At 39.0% G+C, this 26,824-nt stretch overlaps 2 protein-coding genes across 3 annotated transcripts in view; both read right to left on the reverse strand.

The window, feature by feature from the left end:
- LOC103060704 (arf-GAP with SH3 domain, ANK repeat and PH domain-containing protein 1-like) overlaps positions 1 to 25,668 on the reverse strand; it is a 58,222-nt gene extending 32,554 nt beyond the window's left edge. The window contains exons 1-12 of one of the 2 annotated variants that reach the window (XM_025167161.2): positions 25,380 to 25,668; positions 21,871 to 21,943; positions 19,848 to 19,993; positions 18,151 to 18,216; positions 12,533 to 12,582; positions 12,302 to 12,431; positions 10,736 to 10,821; positions 9,166 to 9,241; positions 7,639 to 7,725; positions 6,066 to 6,166; positions 2,749 to 2,818; positions 399 to 486 (exon numbers count right to left, since the gene is read on the reverse strand). In XM_025167161.2, the coding sequence (XP_025022929.1) occupies positions 399 to 486; positions 2,749 to 2,818; positions 6,066 to 6,166; positions 7,639 to 7,725; positions 9,166 to 9,241; positions 10,736 to 10,821; positions 12,302 to 12,431; positions 12,533 to 12,582; positions 18,151 to 18,216; positions 19,848 to 19,993; positions 21,871 to 21,943; positions 25,380 to 25,505 (1,099 nt within the window). In that variant the 5' untranslated portion in view covers positions 25,506 to 25,668. Of the gene's footprint in view, positions 1 to 398; positions 487 to 2,748; positions 2,819 to 6,065; positions 6,170 to 7,638; positions 7,726 to 9,165; positions 9,242 to 10,735; positions 10,822 to 12,301; positions 12,432 to 12,532; positions 12,583 to 18,150; positions 18,217 to 19,847; positions 19,994 to 21,870; positions 21,944 to 25,379 lie in introns of both variants that reach the window. The other variant, XM_088153336.1, reaches the window with a different exon arrangement.
- A 221-nt stretch (positions 25,669 to 25,889) lies between these two features.
- Positions 25,890 to 26,824, reverse strand: part of LOC103060450 (fer-1-like protein 4) — a 62,891-nt gene continuing 61,956 nt past the window's right edge. Inside the window, exon 46 of the transcript XR_015798432.1 lies at positions 25,890 to 26,821. The gene's annotated coding sequence lies outside the window, so the exon portion shown is untranslated. The remainder of the gene's footprint in view (positions 26,822 to 26,824) is intronic.

Raw genomic sequence — 26,824 nt, forward strand, 5'->3', positions numbered from 1 at the left:
TGTCTAGCAGGTAATAAAGTAACTGAGCTGTTCCAGAACTGTCTCATGGAGTTTCTTGGGCTTAACCTGACATCAGTCTCTCCTGACTAACTCTAAACTCCCCAAGCCAGCAAGTAAACACTACGAATTCCTTAGGGTGGTGCCAGTCTCATCTTCTTCGCTTTCCCATGCTCACGCTGTGGGCTGAGGAGATGCTTCTGTCCTTGACCCCTCTCATTCCATTCCATCACAATTCCATCAGCAACAAGCAACCTGGTGATTTCCAGATACTTTGGACAGCAATTCCCATAATCCCTTGCCATTGGCCATGCTTGTGGAGACTGGTGGGAAGTGAAGTCAAATATCTTGATGATACTTAGCTGACTACTCCAGTCTGACATGAACTGAACAGAACTCACGTGAAATAAGATCAAAACATTTCTTGTCATCTGCATTTGGTTTAACTTGGCAAGTGAGCAAATTCAGCTTGACCGGAGGACGATTTAACTAGTTAACCATAGGAAAAGAAAATATACATCAGTTTCAATAGCATTTAACTAGAATCCTAAGCACCATTATTTGGGTTAAATCCCGAGATGTTGCCCTGTCTTCCAAATAAACAAATATACAGTAAGATAGTGCTGTCATTCCTACTTCACAAAAAGGTTCATATGAAGTATGTTGGAATATAACTGTTGGTGCTGCTTTTTATTGGGCCCATTTTTATAATACATAATTGTTATATCAATATCTTTGCTTTCACTTACTAGAAATGAACCTAGCAACAGACAGAAATAGGGTAGCATTTGAGCAAGACTAGAGGAATTGAAGACTGATCTACATGGGCATTCTATCCTCTTGATGCAATGATGGTTCACTCCAGGCACATGCCTTAACCTGTCTTTCCTCAAAAATAAGAATTCTTTTTCTCTAACTGCATTTATGACCATTCTTTTTGGCAGTTGTGGGTTATGTGGCATTGCCAAGAACAATGTGCTTCATGAGGTATGCAAAAATGTTTAAATTTGAAATGTTTCGAGCTTGCAATGTCCCATTTTGAGATTGAAAGAGGCTGTTCTGACCATTCTGGAAAAGTTCTCCGCTTGAAACTGTTGGGCACTAAGCTTGAAACACTTCTAGTAAGTTCAAAATAGCTTGTTTGAAACTCAAACAATTTTTTTCAAGATTTGGAATTTTAAATTCAAAATGTTTTGCGTAAAATGTTTCTCTCTCTCTCTCTCTCTCTCTCTCTCTCTCTCTTTCACCTACATCAAATAAGCAGCAATCAAGAAACAATGTTTTCATCTATAACATATAAGTTGGACAAAAATGAACAGCAACCAATTACAACTACAAGTTTATTGACCAAAAAAATCAAAATCACATTTTAGCCCTGTCTACTTTTCCCACAGCTCCAAGATGTGTCCTTCATGCTTATGTACAGATACATGGGATACTGCACTGTCCTGATAATCATATGCAAAATATACATGTATGAGTGGAAAGCAATTGCATTTCAAAAGAACACTGTGGTGCTTTACACATGAAAGATACTCCTCTTTAGTTCCTATCTAAGAGTCTGAGACATCCACAATAAACTGTTCACTGTTTTTCTGTAAATTTTCATGCTGATAGCTTTAGTAGGAATTCCACTGTGGGAGCTTCTTTACATTAAAATCACAATCTTGTATTTATGCAGACATCCCATTATACATAAGATTAAGTTGTGGTCATTTATTTTGTGGAATTTGTGGCATATGGGTTTTAGTGGCTTGGCATGCTGCTGTTTGCTGGTGTGAGCCAGCCACTGGAGTGAGTAAAAGGGGGGAAAAAAGCTCAGTTTTGGGCTTGAAGGCAGCTGTCCTGTCACAAAGGCTGATGAGCTGACCTGACTGCTAGCCAGGGCTGGTGTGGGGAGATGTTGAGAGAGCTGTCCCTTGGTCCAGCCTGGTACAGTATATAGGTGTTAAGGACTAGAGCCCTGGGGAGACACCCACATCCTCAGTTGCTGAGGGGCATGCTGCCAGTCTACTTTAAAAATTTGGAAAGAGAGAGAGAGAGAGAGAGAGAGAGAGAGAGAGAGGAGAGAAGGACGGAAGGAGAGAAGAAGAGGAGAGAAAAAGTCTGTGTATGGAGTGAAGAGAGTGGCTGGAAAGAAAAGTTGGAGAGAGAAGGTGAGTGTGCAGAGCAGTTGTCAGTTCCTGGTTGAGAAGGAAGAAGAAAGGTCCATGGGTGGCTTCCTTGGAAGAAGGGAAGTAAAGACCCAGAGGGATAAGAACTCCTACCAAGGCCCAAGAAGAGGAAGGAGGGACCCAGCTGGCTGCATGTGGCAGCTTCATCCAAGACCCAAGAGGGGAAGGAGGGGATCAGCTGTTGCTGGAGAAGCTGTGGTCTCTGCGGAAGGACTCGCAGAAGACCCTGAGAGAGGTTCTTCACCCAATGGAGAAGCAGTAGGTGTTTGGCTGAGTGGTTCCAGGAGGAGGTCAAGCTGAGCACACAGTAGTCAGGTCCTCCCATCCCAAGTAAAGCTGCAAATGGCATACCAGCCAAAACTGGACAAAGGCCCTGCTGGCCATGGCCTCCACCTGCTGGTCCAGCAGGAGCCATGAGTCCAGGAGGACCCAAGTTGTGAACCTGCTCAGGGGCCCTGAAGCCCCTCCAGAAACAAAACAAGGGCATAGAGGAACCCCGATATATAAACAGTAGCTCCATTTTGCTAAGGTTTGTTTTTAAGAGGAACAACCTTGATACTGGAAATAAAATGCATACCGTACTGTGTGAAATAGTAAGATAGCCACTCTTGACTGTGCATTTTCTCTTCTGCCAGACTTTCCTTAAGCTGAAATATAAAAATAGCATACTTTTATCTGAAAGTTAAAAGATAACATTTTAAATTTTTGGAGAATTAACTAGTTACATATAGTAATTCTAACCACCATGGCATTAAGAGTAGCATTAGAATGGTAAGATCAAACAAAAGGCATTCAGGTTTGGAATATAACTATAATTTAAGTGAACTTAAAAATATTCATGGAAAAAATGTTTCCCAGTATTTCCTTTCCTCCGAAAGAAGCCATCTGCATCCCCGCAAGAGCTCTCTGGAAAGAGGCCTTCTTCAACTCTGCTTGTGGAGAAGGGTGAATCTTCTGTAACTGGGCTGGGACTACAATAAATGGATTTATTTATTTCTCTTATACTCTGCCTTTCTACTCAGGCAGAGTACAAAAGGCAGCCAATTCATTTTAAAAACAAAACAGCAATATACAGATTTACATTATTATATTAATAGAGAAAAATTAGCAGTAAAAAACTACTAAAATAATTTCACAATTAAAAGCCCTTTGAATAAGATGCATCTTTACATGTATTCTGGATGCTGAGAAAGTGGGAACCCAATTCAGCTCCCAAGAGAATGCATTCCATAATCTGGGAGCAATGCTGGCCCTCTCCCCTGTGCCAGAAAGATGGGCTTTTGACAGTAGGGGCAGCTACAAAAAGACCCTTCTTACAAATCTATGAGCCACTTAGGTTCATTACAGGAGGAGCAGTCTTTTATATAGTTAAGCTTTAAGCTAGTTAGGCCCTGAATTGTACTTTGGGTCACCAGATATCTGAACAGGCAAAGGAGGACATGGATGATTGGAAAGGAGGACATACTAACTGTTTAACTTTCTTGGCATCCGTGACCAAAATCACAGTGAAAAACTCAAAAAAATTTACTTAGACCTACATGTATGTAAAATTACTTTTTCCAGGATCAGAAAGACTGGCTTTTCAATCGCAATATTTTTCCAACAAATCTTTTATTTTCAAGAACATATGCTAGCGATAACAGAATCTACAACGATGTGCCATTCAAATTTCACCACAGAAATGTATGATGAGCCATATGATCTACAGACTAGAGTGATCATAGATTTGAAGGGGCTGGATTGAAGCCGATTGCTGGAATCAGGAAATAAATTAAATAATGTAATTGTAGGCTATTGAATCTGTTGACAAATGAGGGAAAGAAAGAAGCAGACAATTTACAAGGTCTCAATACCCAAAAATTTGAATGACTACTGCTGGGAAAACAGTCCAAAATAATAATAAAAAACCAAGACACTAAAAAGGTGGATAATATTTGATTTTAAGGCTATGTCTGCTGGACGGAGGACATGTCCTCCTTTTTGCTGGACATCCGATAACCCTAACTGTACCCAGTAAATAACTGGGAAACAGGGCAGATCTTTCAGTATCAGCATTATAGGATTCCTGTAACTTGCATCAGGTATAACCTAGTTGCCATAGTTTTCACCAGCTGCAACTTCTGGTCTCTTTGCAAGGGTAGCAACATGTAGAGAATGTTGCTATACAGGTAGTCCTTGCTTAACAATACTAATTAGGGCCAGAAACCCTGTTGTCAAGTGATGTGGTCTTAAGTTGAAAAACCACATGACCATGCCGCTTAGTGATGGCAGTTCTGGCAGTCCTCGTTGCCGTCATTAAGCGAGGACCTCATGTGACTGCATCTTGCGACTTCCTGCTGGCTTCCTCATTGATTTGTTTGTCAGAAGCCGGCAGGAAAGGTTGCAGATCGTGATCATGTGATCGCAAGATGCTGCAATATCATAATTGTGAGCTGGGCACCGAGCACCCAGATCATAATCACATGACTACCGGGATGCTGCAACGGCTTAAGTACAAGAACTGATTGTAACTACCACTCACTGAGCACCATTGTAAGTTTGAACAGTCTCTGAATGTGTAGTCTTTAAATAAGGACCACCTGTAGTCAAGTTAATTTATAGTAAAAGTTTATAAGTATCTATTCAGAAATAAGCTGAGTTCAGTGGGGCTGATACCAGTGTAAGTGTGAATAGGATTTCAATCTTAAGGAAGGTTATTGAAGGCAAATCTCCTATTGTTTCGTCCTTCCATTCCCCATCCCTTATAATTCACAAAAGTCATCTGGAAATGGCTACATGGTTGGCTTTACACATCATGTAAAGCTATGGCTTCCTTAATATATTTTTTTGAATAAGTCACAGTTGGTTAGATCTACATCACAGCTGCCTGTCAACCATACACAATGGCTGGATTTACAGAACATACTAAGCCAAAATTCAGACTTGCAATGTATTGCAACACAATCTATATAAACTTATCTGTGCCTGTGCATACTTTGCATGAGAAACAAGCCATTAGAAAAATATAACTTGTCCAAACAAGTTGTTAGTTAAATTTTAGCAAATGCATATTTTAAAACATTAGTAAATAGGTGTCAGGTGAACACATATGTGTGCATAGTTTTCTACCTTGATAATCAAAGCTTAATATGTTACTATCTACCTTGATAATCAAAGCTTAATTGTTATATTTAAGGATATATGTGTAAGGATGTTTGAAAGAAAGAGTAAGGATGTTTGAAAGAAAGAGGCAGTTTAGTTTAGTGGTTAAGGCACTAGGCTGCAAAGTAAGAGACTATAAGTTCTAGTCCTGCCTTGGGCATGAAAGCTGGCTGGGTGACTTTAGGCCACTCACTCCGTCTCAGCCCAACTCACCTCACAGGGTTATTGTTGTGGGGAAAATAGGAGGAGGAAGGAGTATGTTTGCCACCTTGAGTTATTTATAAAAATAATAAAGGTAGGATTTTAAAAAATTGTATAACACATTGATCTGCATTTTACCAGACTATGGGAAAATCAAATTATAATTATTCTCACAATTTTGTAACTAAATTTTATGATGCACTCCAAAACTCAAGTGGGCATGAAGACATGCAAAACTTACATGGTCCTCTCCTAACTCCACCTGCAGAAATTCAACAAAAAGTGTGTTTTTCAAGCATAAAACTACATGATGAAAACAGTTTAGATGCCAAAATTTTCCCTGGAAAGCAATTGATGGTTTCTTTTAGCCATTTATACTCTGCTTTCAAAATAAAATATTTCTAAGGCAGCTTACAAGAGAAATAAATCCAGTCACAACCCTGCATTCAACAGAGGAGTTCAGGCAGCAATTAAATATTTGTATTGCTTTAAGTTTTATTGTTTTTAAAATATATTTGCAATTGCCAAGGATGAAATTGTTGCACTACTTACCCATCACTTTTCTTAAAGAGGCTTCCGAATCTCTCTGTGCCATACTGCTTATTCCCCTGGAGTTGATGCATGCTATATCTCACTGGCTTGCTCATAGAATCCTGCTAGAAAACAAAACAAATATACATTTTTTTAAAAATGGCATATAATTACAACAATAGGCAAGGATGCAAAAATCCAAGCTCCATTAGAATATGATCTCAAAATTAGAAATGTTGAGTTGGAGATACTTAGATGGTCAATGAGTCCACCTTTCTGTGCTGTGTTGGATGTAGCCACAGCACTCCTGGCAATCATCCAGCCATTGCCTGATGAAGAGAATCCACCATATTGCAAAATGTTCTTATCATCAGATCTCCTTAAAATACAGCCACAATTTGCTGCTTTGCCATTTTCACCCATTGATTCTTGGCCTGCTCTCTAGAGCAACAGAGAACTTAATCCATTTGCTGCACAAACTTTTCAATTATTTAACCATATGATGTATCTTCTCTTTTCCCATTGATTCATGTTTTTTAAAATTGCTTTGGGCACATTTCAGCACATTGACCCAGAAAATGCTAAGCCTGCAATAGCAATGAATTCTCTGCAGCAATAGTTGTTGAGGTATAGAAAGATTCATCTAGTACAGTGTCTCTCATCCTTAGCAACTTTAATATCTGTGGACTTCAACTCCCAGAATTGAATTTCAACGCCCAGTTCTGGGAGTTGAAATCCACATGTCTTAAAGTTACTAAGGTTGAGAAACATGTATCTAGTATAAAGGTCTGATTTTGTTGGCCCCATCTTCTCTTTTGATCAGAACTCCTCCAAAGTTAGTGGATGAAACAGAGACAGAGAGCTGGGTAGTTACTATCCTTGGTCAAATAATTTTTCTCCCTGTGATAGGTTGTCTTGACACCTTTTCTTATTATGAGCTTTCCCCTTAAAGCAACGTAATGGGCATTCTATTTCACATCTAAAGCAGGAAGTACAGTTGGGCGCAAATGGAAATTCTGCACTAAATTTTGGGGTAGACAAATTGGATGGGTGGTTTCTCTGAATTTCCCCACGGAAAGAGAAATTTTCTAACAATTTCTCATGACCAGGACTCTCCCTTAGAAGGGACAGTGCTACTACTACTACTACTAAAACAGGCTTGTGGGAGTAGCTCCCTCATGCTGTCTTCCCTTGAGATTTAATTGAAGGGAGGATACGGAACATTGGAGAGAAAACTGTACAGTAATGCAGGAGACATGACCACATTCACCCATCTACATGTATACAGCTCCCTTGTAATTAAATAAGTACAGGAACACTCCACCTGTGAGAATTGCCTGAAACTCTCTTCTCCTTTAAAGGAATTTTGAATGCAAATTCTCTTTCATCAGATTGAAGGAGAAGTGACAGAAACAAAGGCAGATGATTTTTCTGCCTGGCACTGGCAGAAACTGCACTCAGATACATGGTAAGTTGCCTCTCCCCAGTAAATTCTTCCTTTCAGTCCTTAACAAAGGATTTATAAAGAATATTTCATGAGGCACCTGCTGGCCTTTCTCCATAGCAAAATAAGGTGTACCCTCCCTCATTTTACCTCTTTGGGCTCCAACTGCAATGCTGCTTTGAGCTGATCCCGAAGGAAACATAACTGTTTTTTCTCCTCCTCCTGCTTTGACTTCATCTGAAAACCATCACACAAACATTCCATTAAACAAAACTGTTGTTTTTGTGGTTGCTGCAAAATACCTTCAGCAGGCATTTCTTTCTATATGTCTAAGTTGCCCAAGTCTCCAGGAAGTCCCAAGCCCACATTATTAAAAGCAATTTCCACATCAGTTAAAAGCAATGCATTACTATTTAACACTAATGCTGTTTGTTCCAAGTCTGACTGGTATGTGTTCAGATGCTCACAATTTGAAATTATGTCTATCTCTGTATAATCCTTCTTCACTGTTCCATATACTTGACCGGGATTAATTTGAGATTAAAGTGGGATGCTCAGACTATACAGCACAGTGTATAAAATAAAACGTGTCCAGCAGAAAAAGGAAGTTACATGTCTTTCCATGGAACCTTTTTCACATTTCCTGCTGGACTGAATTACATGGAAATAGCTGTTGTGGATGTGCCCTGCAAACATGTACACCCAATTGATACTTGAACACATACACACTTCCTTAAAGATGTATTCAAGAAACAGGTCAAATGTGATTTTAGCGTGGAGGACTTTTTGAAACCCCTAACCTGTTGCTGAAAGTTTGCGTACCTGCGTGGTAAACCATGGTACACTGTAGTGCAGAACTCTGCATATTTTTCTAACGCCAAGTCTGCTCTGGGCCTTTGAGTGGAATGCTAGAGGCTGCATGAAATGGATGCATTGGGGCAGAAGTTAAATTTCATTTCATTTTATGTTTAAAATAAACATAACCAATATGATTATTCTCCAATCAGCAGTTAACAAATCCCCCTTTCTCAGCAGCCTCTGCAACTTTTTGAAACATTATGTTGCAAGCTGCAACCCTTTTACACATGTGGATGAAGTCACAAGGCATGTAGAAAAGGGGTTACAATTTAGTAACAAACTTCAAAGTCTTTGCTTTGGAGAGCTGTGTGCCCAGGGCTTCAGGTTTTGGGCATCTATTATAATACAGCATGTATGAGTGTGAAAAGCCCAAATGAACCTTGGGTCATGTGGATAGGCTCTTTCCTACAATATTTACATGGGTAGAAGGACTTTGGAAATGTAAGCTTTTGCTCTTGTGTCATCTAGAACAGTGTTTTTCAACCTCAGCAACTTTAAGATGTGTGGATTTCAACTGCCAGAATTCCCCACCCAGACAAACTGCTATTAATATTAGTTGTATTATGTTCAAAGAAACTAGCTTCAGAATGTGATTTCTGGATGTTGCTTTTTGATACAAACCTTAGCTAATGTTAAATACAATGAAGAATCTGGTTAACTAAAAATAGAGTGAAAACTTTGAACTCCTCTTTGGAAAGTATTCTGTTTCTGTGTGTGTAAGCTTAAGGCTTAATAGGACTTGTGTCTGTTTATGTATTTCACACTGTGTTTTAGCATGATGTGAAAATGTGGCCTATCAATTTCATATTAAATACTCACACTCTGAAGCTCAGGAGTAAGTTCCTCTATAAATTGTTTGTGCTTCTCTGTTACCTTTAAACATTTCTGAAAAAAACTGACAGAAAAATACCATGGAACAAAATTAAAAAATAATATTTTTATTTCATACCATAAGACACTTCCACATCAACACTACAATTTTCAGTGAAGTCTTCCCACAATTGTCCTCATAGCTGCTAACCTCAACATGCTTGAGGAAGGGAAAGAAGCTGGGAAGTAGGATGAGATGAGGGTGCCTTCCTACCAGTGGGTGAGTCATTGGAAGCACAATAAAGTAAGAGTAGGTTATTGACTGTCCAGAAGGTCTCTAATGCTCAAGTAAAACTACATAATTTGTTGTGATGTCACATACATATACAATAAAGCTAGTAAGAAATCAATTCAGCTCCCAGATGCAACCATGAGAAGGGCAAGATCCAGGTTCTGAACTACTGCAAGGACCTCATCTGGAAGAGGCCTTTTCAGCCTCAATACCCAGGAATGGCCACTGGCCTGGATGGCTTTATGGCTAGAAATGGTATCTCCCTCTTTAACGTTTGCAAGATGGGGGCTGAAAAATCTCTGGAAGTATAGTTGTTGCCTTACCTGTGTTTTGTTGGATTACTTCAATTGTTACCCACTCTTGTAGGTAGAGGAATAGCTTATACATGATACAGAATGAAATGGTAGAATGAGGAGGACCATTTGAAACTGGAGATGGGGAAGCACACTTTCAAATGCTTCATTTTGTTAACATTTCTTGCACAGTAGGCAAAAACCTACCAACCTATGTACTGTACATACCCATCACACAATTTCTTTTCAGGAGAAGCAAATTTGCTACTCTTCTATGAGTGACACCACAATTTTTTTCATTATTAACGTTGAAAGCATTCAAAGATAGTATCGCCCACATCCTCTTTGAAATGGAACACTGCATTCCACTACCTCAGCCCTCTTCTGAAGCTGGTGGAGACTCAAACAGAGCAATTGGTTACCCTGGACTTTGATTAGACACCCTTTGCAATTGTTAAGTTCTTGCACATTTTAAAGATTTTGAAATAATTGCTCTATTTAATGTAGTGGTAAAAACAAAGGGCAGTCATTTTTAAAAATTAAAATATGTATTCCCATACTGATTCTCATTTGTTTTAATCCCAAAAGATTTACAGCAATACTATTAAGTAAGAGAACACTCACTCCACCCAAATAAAAAGGTAGAAAAATTAACAGGTCTAGCAAAAGTCAACATAAAAATATGAGCTTTGAGGAGTGCCTAACCTGTCAGTTTTGCAACATGCTAAATTCTGTGTTTTAGGGTTCAGGTAATAGTAAGAGAAGAAATGGAAATGAAGCTTTGCAATGGAGGAAAAGATTGCTTACCCTTAACAGATTAAAATGTGCACTAGGGAGAAAATTCATATAGAGTAAATATGAAAAATATATTTATGCCATAGATTCACATTTACAAAAGTTCATACAACAAGAAATTTGTATTTAAAGAGTTCAAACTTCTTTGTTGCCAAGAGAATTATGAGGAATGAAAAGGTAGAAAATGGATGGCACTTACTTGAACTGAGAGTTGCAGTGATTGATGTTATTCTGCAGCAAGTCAACTCCTTTCTTGGTTTTAATCTCATTCACTTTAATTAGGTACTGGAGGGAAAGGTTACATAGCTGACTTGTTGAACTACATTCTCATTTGTTTGCTTAGCCCTCCTCTGTTCTGGAGTGCTAAGTTATATTTTGCAGTTCTTTCTTTTTACATCATGCAGTTAGTATATGACAATCTTCTCTTAAAAGCTAAATCAGTCTGTTACATAAATTTAAAAACAATTCTACTTGTACTGGGGCAATTTAACTTTATTTTTATGGTTTGTCTTTCAAATTCTATGAAAGGCAGAGCTTACATAGATGTTTACCCTGACTAAACTAAACCTTGACTAAATGTTACTTTCCCAAGTACTAAAATACATACATTCCCAAGAGCTAGTAGCAATAAAAAAAATAAACAAACAAGCAATTTTTAAAAATTGCTAGATAGTGGTGATTATAGTCATATGGTAGCACTAAGATCTGGATAACTATAACTGGATTTAACAAGGGCAGAACCAAATGGTGAATTCTGGTGGAAGTATTGTATATTCTCAGAAACAGAATGTGATGCTTTAAAAATGAATATCCCACTGTTAGGAGAACGATCTTGAAGGATATGTATAATTGGCTGGAAAAAAACATTGAAAGAGTTGGATCCAGATACTCTCCCATATGAACTGAAGGGGTTCCTTCAATCTGGAGAGGGAACTGGAATGTACCAGTGGCTTCCTGCAGACAAAAGAAGCTGAACTGGCGGTGATTTTTGCCACTTTGCCTTTCCATTGCAACTGTATATGACCTCTTCTGCTTTTCAGAGGGGCCACTGTCTCTCTGGAGCAGCTTTCCAGGAAGTTGAGCAGGAAGAAATTTGCCAGAATTGAGATGCCTTTTTTTTTCCTTTTTAAAAAGACGCTTTTCCCAATGGAAGAGTGCTAAGATCAAGCCAGAATTCCCCCCATTGTTTGAAATGCCGCACATGAGGCCAGAAGCCAGCACTTGATGTGCAACAAAATACTTTTTCCCAGGCTGGGTATAACAGTATATGGGACACGGTTCTTTCCAATTCCTATTTGGAGAAAGGCTTTTGCGGGGAAAGCTTTTCATATTTGCTTCTAAACTGGAGCCAAGTGCAGCCTTATTCTTACATGAGACAGTTTACATCTGCAATTTATGAAGATAGTTTTTCTACATGGATGTCACCATCATATAGAAAATAGACTACGTGCTATCATGTGTAACTGTAATTGTGTACATAGCACAATTGACTCGGCAGAAAGAAGCATTTACTTTTTTTTTTTTTTTTAATAAAATTGTTTCTGAGCCTTTTCAACCCAGGAAGGACAACTTTAAAACAATTTGCAACCTTTAAAACATCCAAGAGCACAATCAACATTTTATAAACTTCTTTAAAAGACAAGATAGAGCTAATAGATTTCAATCCCTTCAGAGCTATCATGCTCAGGATCCTGTCTAAGTTGAAAGAAAGACAGGCTCAGGATATTCTCTCTGGGAAGAGAGTCCTACCATCTGCCTGCCTTACCTCACACATCTGTAACTGGAACATCCTTCGTTCTTTTTCCATCTCCTCCGCAATCTCTCCTCCAGCAACCTCTGTCCTCACCATTCCATACTGTTTCGCCAGCTCCCGCTTTTCTTTCTCTATCTTTGCACTCAAGTAGAGAAAACACAGTGTTTGGTATTTTAACAGAATCAACTCAAAATAAAGTAGCATTGGTTTTATAAAGAAGATAATATCATCAAAACAACTTACAGTTTGCTTTCATAGTCTTTCCAAGCTTTCTCAAAAGGCTTTTTAAAATCCTATTGAGAGATGAAGCAACACTTAATGCAGCATTTGATCTTTTGTTCTGTTTTCCTATCCTGAAATGACTTTACATCACTAAGTTGTTCTGTTAACTCCTTTGGAAATGTATGTGTTTCAGTTTTTTGGTAGTGTATATCTAGACCTATTCAATGTTTTCATTTTAACATGCTTCTGTACTCATTTTCTTTCTCTCTCTCTCCATTTATATCATCCTCACTGATAAATAGTTGCACACATTTTCTGTTCAGTTGTGTATCTATTGAATTGCAGAGAAAAATTATTTCATAGAGAACATTATCAAGTTCATACAGAGTATTTTAAACAGGCAAGTTAAATTTAGAGAGTAATTAAAACAGGGAGCTGGGGAACATAGCAAGCTGGCCGTCTTATGTATTTTAAAGTGAACTTTTAAAAACATAACAGCTAAGTTTTCTTCAAGGACATTACATATTAATGAATTGGTAACAAATACCTATGTAAAGTATAAACCTTTAATAAAAATAAATTATACGCATAAAAATCCTAAACTAAACTGACTTCAAAAACTCAAGAAAAACAAAACAAAAACCCTAAAAAGATACAATAAAGCGGAAAAAAGAAGAAAAATGAAAAGTAGGTAAAAATTAATGAAAATACCAAACTATTCAAATTTTGAAAATTGAATTATCATTCTACAAATTCAAGCTCTTAATTTAATGTTAATAAAACTCGTTACCATTCTGTTTTTAAATAGTGAATTGTACAATATGAACTCATGTTGCCTAATCTTGCCTCTTCTTTGATACAAAGTCAATTCAAAGGCTGAGAATTGACAAATTTGAACTTCAATCTGGTGATCTTTTAATATACAGTATATTGCCTGAATATATTGCCATTTAGGCATTTTAGGCAATTTATATTCCATTTGTAAAATTTCAGAAGTTTTAAGGGTAGCATTATTTATTAGCTGACTAAGAGTAATAATTCCACTTTTGGCCAATGTTTTCCAAAAACAGAGTAATGTCAGCCACTTTTAAATGGGAACTATTCCAAAGCACTGATTTCTTGTAAGAACTAAAGTAAAAACATAATTTTATGCCCAACAAGACCCAGATATGTCTCACCACTTCCCACATTGGAAAAATGATCAAATTCCTATTATAATTAGAACTAAGAACTTGCCTGGAGTTCAAAGGATGTTAAATAATAACCTCAAGCTTCACCCTCAGTTGGATAACAGTCCCCAAATTCAGAAGGACTTTGGCCAAGTTTAACACCCTCCCAATAGCAGTCACTGAAGGGGGATCTTGGAACATCCCTTCTGAGCAGAGAATGTGCCCCTGCGGCTAAGGAGCAATTGAAAACCTTGATCACATTACAGTATATTATTATTATCAACTCATTCTGTGCTGATGCTTGCCAAAAACTGTTATTCCCAGATTTAGTCAAGCACCCTAGTTGCTCTGATTGCCTTTACCTCTAGTTATTATCAGACCAATCTGATTCTACTTTTCTGAATGTTGCTAAATACTGCTGTACTTACACCACAATTTTTCCTCAGATAGTTCTTAGACATCTCCCATCTGGCTCTGTTGGTCACCTATTTTAGGTGTAGCTGTCTATTTAGTTGATTATCTATATCTAGATACTATCTATCATTATGCTTGTATGTACTTGATTCCTATTTTTATTTTTATTAACTGCTAGAACTATCTTTAATTATGCAGATAACTATATATTGCAATTAATCTGTTTAACTTTTTAGCCTTTAAATCATAATCACTCCTTTATATATTATTTTACAGCATACTACACCATTATGCTCCCTTTCAGCACAATATTAATACTAAACAAAGCTTTGTTTTGCTGATCGATTTCTAAAATAGAGACTTGAATTGACTAACCCTCAAGCTGTCTGATTATACTTGTCAGACCTAATCAGCACCTCTCCAGGGTCTCAGGCAGAAGCAACACCTACTACTTGATCCCTTCAACTCCGAATATCAGGGATTACATCTGAGGCTATGTGCTTGCAAAAGCTCCTGAGCTATGGTTCCTTCTTCTAACTTCTGAACTGAAAACAATATACAGAAAAAGAACCATTAAATTTCCAAAGAATTTGAGAGCCTACCAACAGATGAAATGAAATCACGGTAGTATTTACAATGTTTTTAATGTGTGGCATTATAGAGGATGAATTCTTTCAGATGATCAGCTTTTCCATCCCCTAATTCTCATGTAGGGGTTTTCCAGACAGCTATATTAAAGTGTTATCTACGAGTCTTTGAACTGGCAGAAAAGTAAGCCGGAATGCATTGTTCTGCCCCAATCACCAATCAGCACCAGAGCAATCTGTTCCAGATTCTGCACTAACCAGCAACAGTAATGAAGTTGGTGATAAGTGCCATCTTTATACACTTATTACAGAAGTTAAGGAAAGGGATTAGTGGATTCCTCCAACTTTGCTTCCCCTCCAATTTGTTGGATGGAAAACAAGAAGTGAAAGTAGATGCTAATAGCGGCAGGTTTATCTACCTGTCAGGCTACCCAACTAACCAACTAACAGGCTGTTTGCAGGTACAGAGAGATGCATAGTGTGAAGCAGGATCCCATGCTCCTGCTCAGCAAAATGCTTGCTCCACACTTACGACCACTCAGACTATTTCCGAACATTGGCCTATTGATCTTCTGAAAAATTACTAAACACATGCTCAAAATAACCTGGCTGGCAGATAAAAGCTGTGGAAGAGAGAAACAGAATAAAGCAGGAGGAAACAATAATACATGAGCACCATCCTCAATCACTGCTGCGAGGAATTGGCAGTACTGGGTTAGGCCACTGAATGACCAAGGAGTCCGGTTCTGATCTCGTGGCTAGCAGCACCTACTGCTGCCAAGGCTTGAACAGAGTACAGAAAATGGAACTGCTCCCTCCCAGCTAAGTTTTTGCCACTGTTGGCAAAAGCAACAGAAAACTTCAAATGCTGTCAATAGTGACCGAACTAGCAATACACAGGTGGAAGAACCCATTTCTAGATCCTGGTTTAAAAGACCACTCAAAAGAGCATTAAAGATCTGTTCTAAAAGAAACAGAGTATGAAATCTGGGTTTATAAGGAGCCTAAGCATTACGGAAAGCAGCAACATTTCCATATGCCTCTGCAGAAGCCAGATATTTGGTGTCTTCTGCAGCTTAAGCCAAATGACCATAAAGACAGTTCCCAGTGACCAGAAGAGAAGGATTTTCCTACAGTAGCCTAAAATAGAAAACAGGAGTTGGGCAGATCCCAAGCTGAAGACTGCATTAGCATCCCATTGATGAATCATGCCAGATTGTATTTACAGCCCAGGAGAGAAGAGGTAAAACACTACTTTAAAACTGGAACAGCTAAGGACAGCTTTACGCTGCCTCTGCTGGTGATGAGTGTGGAAGGAAAACTTCAAAGCTGCCAGTGTGAGTTTCCCTTCCTTGTGGTTTTGTGTCCCCTGGGACTTTAAGAGATTAGATGACCACACCTGTACTGTAGAGAGATAAAAGAGAAATGCTGAAGGGACAGGGTGTGGGTAAAAGAAAGAAGGAAAGGAAATTGAGTCAGAGCTGAAGGAGGTGAAACTGAATATGAACAGTGGTGGAGTGAGCAATGAAACTCTGAAGCTGCTACAGCTGGAGTGAGAAGTAACAGAGCCTAACAGCCTCACAAGCCTTCTGATGACTGCTATAGCCACCCAGCCCCACCCCAAAAAACCAAGCTGATAAGGACTGAGATGTAATTCAGTAAAATAGAACAATGATCAAGCAACTCCAATCTGCAGCAAGACCTATGGAAGTATGGGGCTGAGGGGTGGAGAAAAATATAGGGCCAAGTGTAAGCTAAAAAGAATAGGATTTTCAATCCCTAAAGGAAAGGGCTAGAGAAAGAACTGTGTGTGTGAGTAATCTTGGGAGATGGGGAAGTGCCACAGCCAGGGGAATGGTCAGATAAGAGGCAGCTTAGCCTGCAAACGGAATGTGGGTGTGGCAAAAGTCTCAGAAGGGACCCTCCCTAGTTTCTTGGGCTGTAAAGATGATGGCGGAGAAATGTACTTTCAGACTTGCAAGATTCTGTTAATGTAACTTTACAATAAAGTAAAAGTTAATCTGGGTGTGCTTTTTGTCTGGACTATTTTGTAAGGCCACTATTGTACTACTACTACCTGTATTGCTAAGAAAGGTGGGCAGTTAAGAACACAGGGGAAAAGGGAATTTTGTAACCTTGTTCAGTTTTGTAAACATTACTGTTGTCACAGTATTAAGCTCAATTGGGTAGATAAATGTGTATACAGTATAGTAGGCTTAATACACTATAGTAGTGGTTATAATTTGTATAATAAGTCTACCTCTTATAAATATGAGATGAGAAGCATTCAGCCACATGGTCTGTGGATTGTACCATGCCTTAAATGTAGCCATGTCACAATGAGACAATGGCAAATTCATGAGGACATGGCAGAAGGTAGTAAGCAGTTATTAATGTACGTTTGTGCTGCAATTAGGGCATAAGGAAAAGCCCTTACGTTCACATCCAGCAGTATTGGATATGCTGTTTCTTTTTCTTTCTCCCCATCCTTCCAACATCTAATCTCCAGTCTGGTTTGTCAGCATCTTAGGGTGTTCCCATACATGTATCAATTCTATCCCATGTTACTGAATTATTGCCTACAGTGACGAGCCCCCTACTGCAACTGGATTGCAAGGAAGCTCATATCAAAAGTGGGCTGCACTTTCTTTTAATAATCCCCATTATTTATGCCACATAGGATTGCTTTTCTGAAGGCATATTGCAAGAAGTGCAACCTACTATCTGCTCTCTTTAAAATGAGAGCACATATAGCACACTAATGCATAGTCTTGCAAGTGTGGGACAAATAATGTGTTGAAAAGGTCACTCTTCATACAACCTATTGCCTTGTAATAGACTCCAAATGCTCTCCTGTTTGTTAAATTCATTAGCTGTTTGTGATCATGCAGGTCTGCACAGAAACTTAAGTTTAAAAGCAATTTTAATTTATTAATTGACTAGTTGCTCTGAGAATGTCCATTCTTTAATCAATTTCCCAACCCAATCTTGTGCCTTAAAAAAACCCTGAACTTAATCCTGTGAAAGTTTCAAATTATCCATGGAAAACTCCTTTAGTTGGTTTTGTCTGCTTCTTTAGAAATTATGTATTTTTCCCTATCACTTCCTCACAAATGAAACTGATAGTACTACAAATTTGAAACAGATTGTATTCCTCAATAAACAAGAGTACTGCCCACAATCACCCAAAAGAATTATAAAAAAAATAGTTAGTGTAAAATGGGTTTTTGAGGGAAAATAGCTTCAGGATGAGGAATTTGAGCAAGTGTTATTGCTATTCATGAGTGAAATAGAAAGAGAAGAGCTGTCCCTAATATAGAATGTGAGTTGGGTGCTACAACATAGGAAAGCAATCACTGAAACTACAGGGTGACTGTTTTAGAGATCTTGAAATCACACTTTGAAAATTCACAAACAGATGACTTGCTTTCAATTCACATTCTACAATCTATTTCCAGCATTAACTCACCCCTTTGAAATCTCCCTTGATCAGTGAATCCAGAGAAAAATGAATGTTGTGATAGAGACTCAGGAACTGAAAAATAAAGTTTATTATGTAGCTAGCACATAGTAAGTTCTCTTCCCTAATTAAAGGAGAGAATATTGAAAACTCTTTTGTAGTAACATGCTTCCAGAGAGCTGATGTTTATAGACACCAAGAGGAGTCAAGCAGCTATTCAGTTTTCCCTCTTACAATGTCTGGACGTATAATATAACATAATTCTCTGTATGAGGCAGGGCAGGTGATATAAAAACCTCACCTAGAAGCAATCAGAGATTCAGCAGGTACTGCAGGAATTCACAGATAAGGACAGAAGCAGGTGATGCCAGTCCTAGAGCAGTGTTACGTATAACATTCTGAAATCTCAACTGCAGCAGATCTAAACTTGCTGTTTTGCAAAAAGAAAGTCATATCATGCTTCTGAAAGAGCAGTCATTCTGTATCCAAAAGTAGCCTGGCTGACTGCTCACGGGTGTGGAGAAGGGGCATGGTATGAAATGGGAAGGAGCAATTGGTAATGACTGAACTCCATCCTCCCTTAGTGCTGCAAGGGAATGGCGGTGCTGGCCATGCGGGGTCCTGGCAAGCGGCATCTAGAAGAACCCCATGGAACACACCAAATGGTGTGGGCCTGCCACCCCTAGTATTAAAACCAATGGCTGCATGAAACCCCTATTCAGCAGAAGCAGCAGAAAACCTCATTAGGAACAGAACCAGCAACCCACAGCTGGCAAACCCCACTCTTTTTCCTGGTCTAAAAGGATGTCATGCAGTGTAAGCTGGTCTTGTTCTTTAAGGGTAGATCCGTACTCGTTCAAAAGAGTGCCAGATCAGTGCCTATAAAGAGCCTGCATAAGATGTAAGAGGCACTTCAGAAAGGATCGACCAGGCATTTGAGGGCAGGTGCCTCTGCAGAAGCCAAGTATCCTGTCTCTCCTGCAAACAAGCTAAAAGCCCCAATAGGAGATGTAGGAGGTGGGCTGATCCTCAACAAGGATTACATCAGCAGCCAAATGGTTGGTGTAGTATGCCAGGTTATAACCATGGCAAAAACTGTGTCATGAGAAAAGGGAGAACACTACTTTAAAACTAGAACAGCTAAAGGTGACTTTAAGCAGCCTACTCTCTGGGCTGGGAATAAGATGAAGAGAAAGTCTTGAGGGCATGTCTTAAAAATGGTTAGTGGGTCATGTTTATGCTGTGGTTAAGAGGACTGAGCTGGAGCCCACTTTACGATAAGAAGTTGATGGGAACTGTGGTGTAACCTTAAAATGTGCACATTACAATTAAAATTCTCAAACATTCATCCCCAAACCTCATTCCTGCTCTCAGGTTCCACATACTTTAGGCTCCCCAAACACTGAGCATTGGCCCACAAAAAATTGCCTACCCACATATGGAAGGCATCAAAATGCTCTCCTGCCCCCTCTGATTAATAAATGGGTTAGGCACATTTTCCAAGACATTATTTAACCATGTGAATTTCTTGACACCTGTGGTCAGATTTTGCACAGGGAGATGTTTGATCCTGTCATGACATAGAACAGGAAAGGCCAGTCTATGGCCTTCTAGGTGCTATTGGACAACAGTACCCAGCAAACCCAGTGATAGGGCACAGGAGTACTTTCCCCAGAAAGTGGGAGGTCAGATGGATGGGACAATACCAGGCTCTTGATAGCTTCTAGCAGCTCTTGTGAAAATGAAGCAAAGGTGGTAAAAGCTTCAGACAACTTTTCATCTCCGCTGTTATGATAGTTTCCTGAAAACTTCTCCAGGGCAGCAATATGAGCATCTAAGTGGCTCATGAGATCTGCAGAAATAAAAAGTTACTTGAATGTTTTTTCACATCTTCTTCTGAGGCAAACCAAAAAGCTGTATTACGAAAGGAAATCCAAAAATGTTGGCAGGAACCCATTTCATTGATTTTAATGGGCCTTAAACTCACATGAATGCATATAGTATAGTATCACAGTCTGGAATTTAGCATATGGAAAGGTACTTTGGGAAGGACTCAGAATACAGCATGAAGGTAAAGACATCTGTACAATCTGAGGCTTGTTACAACAGCATAGCAGGAGAGAACATGTGGACTTCCAGTTCTTGAACTGCAGCTCAGCTCCAGTAATGGTTCTCCTGACCATGCTGGTAAGGGCAAATAAGAGCTGGAGTTCCATGCCAAACGTGAATTTATAGATTCCCAAGTGGTAATCCTTTATCAGGAAGATTGCTTTCTAATAAAATATGATCCCTCAGTCTTTCCTCAGCTGGAACTAATGACTGCCAAATTTATCCTGAATGGGAAATTTATCTACATTTATCTAATGGGAGGAATCCAAAGACGGAAAGGAGGTATAATGACAAAGGGGAAACGGATGACACCATGTTAGTGTCCATGATGCTGCTGTTTGTTTTGGGAATCAATTTGTTTACAAAAGTGCTTGTCTGCTCTAATTTCTTTCAAGGAATACTGTAGACAGTTTGGCTGGATTTACACCATGGGCATCTCTCTGCAGGGGAGCAAGACAGGGCAAGTGATATCACACGTGTCACGGCATCATCATGCAAATAATGCAAATTATATCATTTGTGTCAGTCGTGGACATGTGATATTATCACAGGTTGTATGGGATGCCTATGACTGTGTAAGTAAGGTTTGATTTTGGCTTACTGTATTGTATGAACCCAGCCATTCTGATTTGTAAATCCTGGTTTATGATTACTGTGCAAATCAGGCTATAGGGCTTATTCAACAATCCATGGCTAAAACAAACTGTGGCACAGTGTAGTGTGTGAATCCAGCCTTTTTCTTGCATACACTAATGTGTTTTTAAGCAGAGTGCATATACTTACTCTGCTGCACCCAAAACACTTAGCTCATGTGTAACAAAGAAGTATACAACATCAGTGAAGAGCCAATTTCCATGGGTACATGGGGAGGATTGGCATATACAGCTTGACACAGAGTTCCAGAATGTCTGTACACATGGAGACCAGCTTTTCATAGACTAAATGAAAAGGATTTAATAGAAGGGAGAGCTGCTGGAATTTCTTTGTCATGCCTGAACAAACACATTTGTCAGGTGGAAGTCCTGTGCATCTTACCTGAAAATGGCAGTTTGTGCAATACATTTACCCATGGTTAACTTAACAATTAACCAATTTCTCTTTGTTTGCATGACATGGGCTGGGCTTTTATAACATGCTTGGCTGTTGTACAATGTGATTGCCTAATTTATGGCTCAGTGTAAGCTGCCCTCTTCCCCCCCCTTTTTTTTTTGGTGCCTTCGAATCAGTCTTGACTCCTGGCAACGTCCCTGTGGTTTTCTTGGCAAGGTTTTTCAGAAGTGGTTTGCCATTACCTACTTCCTAGGAATGAGGGGGAGTGACTGGCCCAGCCTGGCTTTGTGCCTAAGGCAGGACTAGAACTCATGGTCTCCCAATTTCTAGCCTGATGCCTTAACCACTACACCAAACTGGCTCTTGAGCCTGTCATACAGCCAGTTGTTCTTACTGAAGCTTAGTACGACCTCTTTCTGGATGCCTGTATTTTTAAAAACTGAGAAAAGGAACTGGATGAATTGGTCCTTCTAAAAAAACTCTTAAAGGTACAGAAATATCATTCTGGTCTGCCAGATTTGGCTGCCTTGGCCATCTCCTATTTCTTGTTATAAGTGGTTGCATTCTGACCTTGTCCACTGGCGTGCTCTGCCTTGACTGCTTTCTTCATTTTTTGCAGAACAGTTCGATCCAAATCCAAGTCCTAAAAGCATTAAAAAAGAGGGACTAAACATATGTTCTTTTCCACCCACAACCACGGTCACAGCAATTGGGGAAAGTATGTGATTGCAAAGTTGCCAACATACTGTTACTTTAGCTTCACAATTCACAGGCAGCAGCTTTTATAGCAAACCATAATGACATTAAAATGACAACAGGCATGGACTGATCTCATCACACAAAGGCTGTGGTTATATCCTAGCATCATGATATCTGACATAACTTTATAAGTGGCGACATTTGCATGATGACATCATAATGCATATGTCATAATCCCCCCCCCCAACACCTTTGTTCATAGAGGCTTTTAAGACAGCAAAGATGGCAAGATAACTGGAAAGTTTTTGGACCATCTCAGTGCTTTTGTTTACATTTGTTACAATCAACTTTACACAGTTACCTTCATACCTAAGTAACCTGTTGGATTACTGCAATGCACTTTACATGGGGCTGCCCTTGAAGACCACCCAGAAGTTATAACTGGTCCAGAACGCAGTGGCATGCACAGTGTTGGGTGCCACTAGGTTCTCCATATTACACCCCTGTTCCATGAGCTATACTGGCTCCCAGTTTTCTTCAAGGTGCTAGTACCTTTGAAGTCCTACATAGCATGGGACCAGGTTATCTGCAGGACTGCCTCTCCTGCAGCAGATAGGGTAGGCATGCTGCAGGTCCCTTTTCTTAAACATTGTCATCTTGTGGGTCCTGGGAAGCATGCCTTTTCTGTTGCAGCCCCTGCCCTATGGTACACCCTCCCCCTGAGATCCGACTGGCCCCTATCCTTTTATCCTTCTGGAGGCCACTCAAGACCTGGCTGTTCCCAGCATTGGGATAGGGTGAGGTCAGGATGAAATGAGATGAGAATGTGGATGACATCAGAGAAGTGTGGTGGTGGTGCCGGGTTTTTCTGTTTTTTAGTTTTATTGTTTTTAGTTTTATGATTGCATTTATTGTTTTATTGGCTGTAAGCCAGCCAGAGTTGGTTTTAAGATGGGCAGCTATCCAAAATTTAAATAAACAAATAATAATTGTCCAGATTTTTGCAGATCATCAAATAAATGCACTCAAATACATATACTGGAAATCATGGGTGAGGATTGCTAGCAATTTATTTTATTGCCCTTTTTGTGTGGAATGAAGATAGAGAGGGCCGTCTCTGTACAGTTGGAAGTTCAGAAGGTATGAACTAACTAACTAGACAATATTTTTTCCATTTTTCTATTGGTCAGATGGAGAGTACTGAAATCAAATCGACTATATGATCTACAGCCAAAAATGAAGAAGTTCTATTCAGTTAGCAAAAATAAGACCTACTGCTTCTTGTGACTCAGATTACATACTCCTTGCAAAATTAAACCTTAAATTAAAGAAAATAAAATATTCAGACCAAGAGAAAACCTCAGCAATATTCCATATGATTATGTGGCAAAGGTGAAAAATATCTTTAATAGAATTGATTTGACAGAGTGCCTCTCAGAACTCCAGACTGAAAATTGAAACATAATTAAAGATGAAGCAAACAAAAATATTCTGAAACACAAAAAAGTAAAAGAAGACAAAATGGCTGTCTGCTGGTCTGCTGAAAGGCAACAGAGACAGGAAAACACTGAATTCCAGATAAAAACAGGGAGTGACCAAGAGTTCTATCTAAATAACCAATGAAAGAAATTAAGGACAACAACAAAACGGGACAAAAAACAGTTTTTTTAAAAAAGATGTAAGAAAATTACAGAAAGCAAAGAAGGCAAACACATACCATAGAAAGGAGATATAAAGAGATGGCACAATTATAGAGAAAAACTGAACAAAAGAGATCACAAAAGCATAAGAACATAAATACATAAAAAGATTTGATCACAGAGCTACAATCAGACATTCTGGAAAATAATGCTAACTGGGCCCTACAAAATATTACTAATAACAGCAGGAGTTGATGAAATACTAGCAGAATTATTTAAAATCTGACAAGATGATGAAATTAAAGTTCTACGTGCAGGTGTGGAAGACACAGCAGTGGCCAAAGGATTGGAAAAATATCAATTTATTTTCCAGAATCAAAAATTAACAGTGTTAAAGAATGCTCAAACTATTACTCAGTTGCACTTATTTCACACACTAGTAAGATAATGCCAGATGAAATAATGTCAGTATGCTAATTAGAAGCACTAATAATGAAGGTAAAGCTTTGGTCATATAATGTGAATTTCACCAACATTTCCATTTCCTGTCCATTTCAAGTTTGTTGTTGTTTTTTCTCTCTCACTCCAAACTATTAATATTCTTGAATGGTTTCCTGCTACTAACTTTAAATTTAGTGTCACATCCTGTCCTAACTCTTAAGGGACTTTTGATACCTTTCAGGATCTGCTCGCTCTTATACAAAGCTTAATCAGCCCTCCATTTCTGGAACTTTCTTCACAATGAGGATGGGTATTGGGAAACCAAAATGAAAATGTGCAACACATTTTAAAAGAGGAAATGAAAAAGTAAGAGGGGCAGAAATGGTTTTTAAAGTTATAGTCAACAAATATTTAAATGATATCTTCCATAGCTGTATAAAAACGCTTCCTAACCCTAACTCTTTTAAAAATATTGATAATGCACAATGTCAGTATTGGGTGCTTTCTCGGAATGAAGCCTCATTTATTTTTGTGTAACTTATTCCCAAGTAATATTATGAGAAGATTGTAACCTTAATCCGCCCTGATAAATTGTATATCAAGAGTTGCTGAAGTGCTGACTGCACTTGGATGAGAGTAACTCAAGAAACAAGTTACACCCTCAGTTCACAATGCCAAAGAGACATATCACCCTCTCTCAGGTTGCGCCCATGGGAACTCTGCACTCATAGAAAAGACCCTGCTTCGTGGTATCTTCACCAGTGAGATGAAACCTGTTAAGGCACAGAGAAACATCTTACAGCTGTAAAGTCTGTCCTGCTATGGTCTGTCTCTTAAGCTCTTAAGAGGGGTAGCTGTGCTGGACTCCTACAGTGCTGTGGCACTTTAGGGACTAACACAATTATTATGGACAATCTTTATGCATCATAACCCTTTTGTCAGGTTGGTAGGGAAATTTTAAATGAATTGTCAACATATGTGGGCATCTGGATGCATACATAGACATTCATATTTTTTAAATAGAATCTTAATATTAGATTTTTCGGTTTTTCAGAACTTAATTTTTCATTATCAACTGCATTTTTATTATGTAAATTGCTTTGCGTTTCCTCTTTTGAAAGAAGAGTGAGGTACAAATCCTTTTACAAACAAGAATAATAATTTGTTCCTCTCCATGCTAATAGGATGAGGTGAAATTTCCTGGCATTTGTTTCCCCAAAAGAAAGCAAGAAATTCGTCAGCAACTGATTCAACCTAGATGTGTTTGGCTTAATGCCTCCTTCCCTGCTCCTCCCTTACCTCCTCTAAGCTGCAGACGGTGTTCCTGCATTTGCCCATGTGGCTAGTAAAGGAGGAGGTTGTTGGAGAGCTCAGATCTTCGTGGGTTTGGGAGATGAAGTCTTGGACAGAGATCAGGTCCGGCATCCTTGTGACTGAGGCAGGTGAATGCAGCAAAGGAACACACAGCCTTGGGCTATCCAGCAAAGTCACGGAGGTGGAACATCAGGCCACAGAAAAAGGGGAACAGGATTGAGAGGAAGCAGCTAAGGGTAGCTGAGAAGACCACAAACCTCTGAAAGGCAGAACAGCAGCTTGCTCACTCTCCCTCTGTAACTCTGCTTTCCTGCCCGTTATACACAGAGAGAATAGTACTCATGAAAGTGCTCAGACTCTTGCCCTTTACTACCACCTGGTGAGTGCCTATCATGTGAGGTTCCCAGACCATAGAGTGAGTCTGGGAGGAGTGTTTGGCCCCTGATTCTCTTAATATTTAGAGAAATGGCAAAAATGTCTTTCTTCTGCCAAGCTTTTAATTTTTAATTTTATTTTTTGTATTTTTAAAATATTCAACAGTCTGAAGTATTTGCATAAACAGAAAGGCAGAGTATACATTCCATAATAAATAAAAATAAATGAAATTATGCTAAGATACTTTTTTGTTCAATGTTAACTTCTTTGAAAAGTTCTGAGTTAATTTTCTGTAAGCTTCTAGCTGTCTCAAGAAAAATGAATCTCTCCCCCAGTTCAGTTTACCCAATTCCTGGATGCTAACTACTATTTGTACAGAACTATACATATGGCAGATACCAGAGGCACCAAGGATCGTGTAAATTTTGATTCAGCACCAGACTTCCCAAATATTCAAACCAAAGATATCTCCCACGGAACTCCAAATAGTTTTCTGGTTCTGTCTGCAGTCTGATCATTGAACAATACTTCTTTAGGAACTTTGTCTTCGTATCTATTCAAGTCACATCACTTTATTTAGTGCAGTGCTAGATGCATACATACTGCGTATGACACACTTTGGTTAATAAAATTATTTTGGTACATGATTAGCCCCTTAGGAGCCAGTTGGTCCTTAGGAAATGAAAGATTAGATAATAACATGAGCTGCAGAACCACCTGAGCTCCTAAAAGTTTGGTGTTGATAGCTAGAATTGGATTTTTGATACCTTATTTTTTAAAAAACATTTTGTAAAAATTGTGCAGTCACGTATTGCTGTAGGTTCCCCATCCCTACTCACCATTTCAATACACATAGACACATGCTATGGCTCACAGAACACAAATATGCAGCAGAATATGGTGCATCCATGTAATGCCATTGCTTACCAAGCTGCACTGGTTCCCTATAAGCTTCTGGGTGCAATTCAAGGTGCTGACTATCTCCTATAAGGCCCTGCATGGCACAGCTCCTTGTTACATGTGGGACAGCCTCACTCCAATTATGTGGAGTCCTT

This window comes from Python bivittatus, unplaced genomic scaffold (assembly GCF_059951505.1).
Source record: "Python bivittatus isolate LINGU-HERP-01145 unplaced genomic scaffold, Pbiv_v1 ctg000700_np1212, whole genome shotgun sequence".
NCBI classification, from domain to species: domain Eukaryota; kingdom Metazoa; phylum Chordata; class Lepidosauria; order Squamata; family Pythonidae; genus Python; species Python bivittatus.